At 49.1% G+C, this 4,984-nt stretch overlaps 1 protein-coding gene across 1 annotated transcript; it reads right to left on the bottom strand.

Annotated features, from left to right (window-relative positions):
* Positions 1 to 306: 306 nt before the first annotated feature.
* Positions 307 to 3,023, bottom strand: LOC115833026 (PRAME family member 8-like). The gene is given in 4 exon segments (XM_030805642.1): positions 307 to 673; positions 675 to 866; positions 1,779 to 2,354; positions 2,737 to 3,023. Coding segments are annotated over 4 exon segments (1,422 nt in total).
* Positions 3,024 to 4,984: the final 1,961 nt, after the last annotated feature.

The following is a 4,984-nucleotide window of genomic DNA, read 5'->3' as shown; positions in this document are numbered from 1 at the left end:
AGTTCCATTACAACCATCTGTGCGGGGGTAACCCTCTCAAGTGTCTCTCCTACCTGATTCTCACTCGAGCAATTCAGATTCCCATTTCTGGTTCTCTGGGACACAGGTCTCTAAAGAGCCCATCCACTCCAAGTCAACTTTTCCCCAAGTCCTGCCCCTCCTGCATCCCCGTTCCTTTCCCGTTCACACTGAACAGGCATCTGAAATGATGGGTCTGTGCTCCCTTTAATATGCACTCATGGCCTATGATTCGGTTCCCAAATGACCAGAAGAAAGCTTGAAATATATCCACCCTGATGGCAGCATTCAACAGAGGCAGTGACTGGGCTCCACATCATAGGAGGCCCTGATGCCACAGCGAGGGCAGGGGACGGTGCTGAACACAATGATCTTGGGCTGCCTTAAGTCCCTCAGTGTCTTCATCAGCTCAGCCCCAAGTTGAGCAAATCTGCCCCAGCGGAGAGCACCCTGGGCGTCATAACTCTCCAGAGGGGCAGGATACAGCTCCAGGCTTAGCTTGCTCAGCCCGACGGTGTGGCGCAGCAGGTTCTCCAGGGTGGCCATGGAGATGAGGTTCCCACAGAAGCTGAAGGTGCTGAGCTGGGAGCAGCGGCTCAGGGCAGGCAGGATGGCGCCGAGTTGGGAATCCACGATCCCACATCCTCTAAGTCCAGGGTCTGCAGGTGGCCTCAACTTGCTCCAGCAGAACTGCGAGGGGCTCAGGGCTGAAATGGGTCAGTGTGATGCCCCTCAGGTCCAGCTCTTTTAGCTGACGGATGCTCGGACACCAAGAGAGATGCTTCAAGTCTGACTCTGACAGCAGGCAGTCGGTCATTACGACCATCTCCAAGGGGGCCTGGAGACACCTGGGAGAGAACAAAAAGGAGTTAGAGGAGAGTGGTGGGGAAGACCTCAAGGTGAGAGATGACACTGTTCACAATCCAAGGCTGCTCTGTTCATCCGAGGATAGTCAGCACCTGGGGTGTGGGAATGGAGACTCTGCTCCTTCAGTGCAGTCCCAATCGAGGCTCAGTCCTTCATCACCGAGGTGACGGGATCAAGTCCATGAACTTTAAGCCTCCCTTTCCTCATGTGTCAGGTAGGAAACCACATCTCTGGGCCACAGGAGCCCAGTGGAGCCACAGGCATAAATGACAAACCCAGGCAGGATCCTGCAACATCAGCTGGGGTGGCCAGGCTACAGGGAACCCTGACATGCCTGTATCACAACAAACCTCTTTCACTTTCACCATTCTTCACTCCTGCTCCCTCACCCTCTATTCTATCATCATGTATTTCCCATAAATTAATTACCTGACCTGGAGCTCAAAACAGGGAGCTGGCAGGGAGACACAGGATTTTGCCTGTTCACTAGGCAGGTGAGGATAGATCTTATATTTTAAAATATAGGAGTGTGATGGGCATTCTCTTCTTTAGTGCCCTCTTTGCCTCCCTAGTTCCCATCATCTTAACTTAGACACACATCCTCAGAAGGAATTCACAAATGCACTCTCACTAGATCTAAACCCTGCAGTAGCTTCCTAGCTTGGCACCTTCTTTATAGCATCTAGCCCAGGAGATCCCTCTGACTTTATTGGGATGGTTGTGTGATACCCATATCAGGACAGAGCCACTAACAGGACAATGTGTGGACATTCTAGTGTCCCTTCACTGTTACCTCCTCACAGGCTGGCTCACAGTGCATACCCACTGGTGTTTACTGTAACAAAGAAAGGCTCTGCTGTGGTCTGAAGAGAAAGCTCCCCATCCTTCCTCACCTGAGCAGCTGGTCCAGGTGGCCTTCGAGGAAAGAGACAGAGTGCATAGACAGATTCTGGAAATAGTCCAGCTTGAGGAACTGAGAGGTGAATCGGGCAATGAACTGCCCCTTGTTTTCTGGGGTGATGCAAGCAGATGCACGGATGTTGAAGAGAACAAGTTTGCGGAGATTCCTCATCTGGCCCAGGTAAGGGGCAAACTTCACAAGAATGGACAGCTCCCAGGGGCAGCACACTTCCACCTCCTGGATACAGTCTAGCTCCACCATGTTCAGGACCTCTATGATCCTGTGGATGGGCATTCCAAAAACCTGCAGCTCCTTGCAACACACATGCAGCAAGCCTTTTCTCTGCTTGCCCCACTCTAACAGGTGAGTGAGGCATTCATCCGGTGTCCTGTTCTTGAGGCAAAGGTCTACGAACACCATCAAGGGCTGCTGCCCGCCTGTCCCTGGACAGCTCTCTGCTGTGTGCTTCTGACTCAGAGCCTCCGGGAAGGATGCAGTGGCTCCAGACAATATGCTGCAGAAGTTCTCATCCACATTCCTCAAGTCCAGCACTTGAAGTTTTGACCACCTGTGGGTAAAGGAGAAGAGAGGCTCCAAAGTAAGGCAAGGACCTGAGCTTTTATTTACATCCCAGACATCAGCTGTTCCCCTCCCTGCCACTTTTCCCTCTCTGATTTTGTCCAACCCCTTTTCCCCCTGGATTTTGCCTCATCCCCATTGCCTGTAGCTTTCAGTGCCACTAGAGGAGTAGTTCCTGTTTCCTCAGTGGACCCTGCATGGTGAGCAGTCCTTTCCCAGAGGAGCTGGGGAATGGCCAAGGCCCCTCTGAGCTTCCTCACTGGCACCATCAGAAGCCTCTGGGCCTCCACTGTGCCCCTCCCCCTCCTGAAACAGCTGTCCCTACCCTGGACAACAGGGCCCTCCCCACCTGACCACCTGGGTCACCTCACCTGGGGCGAACCCCCTGGGCCAGCAGCACATCAACTCCCTCCAGCACAGCTTTTAAGGTCTCCAGATGAGGCGACTTCATCAGGGACCCGAGAGGGAGGCGGGTGAAAGGCCAGGCCTGCACCATCATTTTCAGGGTTTCACAGCATCTCCTGCTGAAGGCCTCCACGAACAGTGTGGGGAAGAGCTCCCTGGGCAGCCTCTCCATGGCAGAGATGGCCAAGGCCTGGTCCCTCAGCAGGCTCTGCCTTGCCAGCTCCAGGAGTCTGGGTGGGGCGCTGATGCTCATCTTGATGAATCTGCAAGGGAAAACCCTAGAGGACAAATCCATAGAAAAGGCATCACTCTCAGCCAAATACGATCACCTCGTCTCCTCCTGTTGCCAATCTCATTGCTCTGGTGGAGGTGGAAAAGCCCTCCATTCCCCCCGATTCCATTCTCCACTTGGTGGCCACAAATCTGTATGTATGCCCCTGCGACTGCCAGAAAGAATGTCTTCCAAACACCGAGGAGGGGAAAAGGTGACCAGTGGCCCATTAATTTCTATGCATTGCTCCACTGAATCTCAGGATTACCGCTATCTGTCATTCAGGATCCTGAAAGCTAAGCTCCACCTTTTTGAAGGACATTTTTTTGTTACTTACCACCCTAAAACAATGAGAATGAGAGTGTCCTGTGGCCCCACACAGCCTGCATTCTCAGTTTACACAATTAGCATGCTTGGGGAAGACTAAAGTGACCCCCTAAAATCAACGCCGTTTGTTTTTATTTTGAAAAATTATAAGAGAAATTATAAAAGCATTGTGGCAGTATTCTAGAGCACTTGGAAGGTAGGGATGGAAACACTAAGTCTCAGGTGAAGGATCCAATACACATCCCTTCCACATACTCACAATCACCCACTTAGGGACAGAGTCTAAGGGAAGAGATAAATCCCATGTTCAGAACAAGACTACTGAGAATGGTGTACGGGAGATCTAAGGTTTCTGTAAAAATGGAAGCCTGACTAATAAAATCACACCACCACCAAGTGTGTGAACTATTGCTGAAGGGCACAGAAACTAATAATTTCACATGTCAAGACATAAAAATCCATCCAATCATAAATTTTTAATATCTTTTTAAAAAAACTGCTTCAATAAGAGTTGTGAAATGAGAAAAATGAAGCACAAATCAAAATTTGAGGGATGAAGTCAAAAGTATATTCAGAGGAAAAATCAAAACCTACATCTGTTTAATTGAAAAAACAGACAAGAAATTGTCTGTGCCACTTTGGGCTGCGCGTCACCATCCCTGACTGGCTGGCTGCAGATCAGACGGGCATGTTCCTAAGAAGGTGGTGACTTACCAGATCTGGACTCCGTTTGCAGGATGCTGGGACGTCTCAGAGAACCAAGCAGTAGCTCCAGGCACCAAGGCTTTGGGTCTCCCCTTGGCAAACTCAGGAGCTTTTATTGATGTTTCTAACCACACCCTCCCCTTCTCAATCACCAGCTTCCAATCAGAAAGTGATACCTGATTAGATTCCGAAGTTCCTCCTAGTTAATCCTGATTGAGTTTCCCGCTTTCTTCTGATTCACTGATTAAATTAGATGTGCATTTATGAAAGTGAAAGAATAAATGATAGGGTGAAAGTCCAAAACTCATTAATTCATTTATTCCCCAAACACTGATGAAGTTTGACTAATATGTGACCTTCACAGTGACATGGAAGATTTAATCTGTTCCTGGCATTAGAAAGAAAAAACAAAACCTAATGATATCTTTATGGGAGAATATTTGGCCACATTGAAATTATCAAAACGTTTCAGAGCTAAGACAGCTTTAAAAAGACGGTGATGTCAACCCTAAGAAAACGGATTAAAAAGCTCCTTTATCCAACAGTCACCTGGGTTTTATGTTTTATAACATGGCAGGTCATATGTGGGTTCAGGTTGAAGAGGGGAACCACTGAGGGTGTGATTGATCACAAGACTACGGTCAAGGCTTCACTGAGGGAAATCAGGACAGAATGACAAAGTGAGGTGGAGGCTGGGCAGGATGGGACTGGGTATTCTAGTAGAACCCTGGAAAGGAACCAAGACCGCAGAAAACCTGGTGGGTATTTTGTGGGAGTCTAGACAGAAGGATTGAAAGACTGTCTAGATTGAGTTTAAAAATTAAAAGGAGAATAATTACAAAAGAGACAGTGCAGACTCTTCAAACACAACATTGTCTTTGAGGGCAGAGGAGACAGATACAGTCGCGGCC

Source organism: Nomascus leucogenys, chromosome 24 (genome assembly GCF_006542625.1).
Source record: "Nomascus leucogenys isolate Asia chromosome 24, Asia_NLE_v1, whole genome shotgun sequence".
Lineage (NCBI taxonomy): Eukaryota > Metazoa > Chordata > Mammalia > Primates > Hylobatidae > Nomascus > Nomascus leucogenys.
The sequence above is the reverse complement of the archived record's forward strand: the minus strand, read 5'-3'. Positions and strand labels throughout refer to the sequence as shown.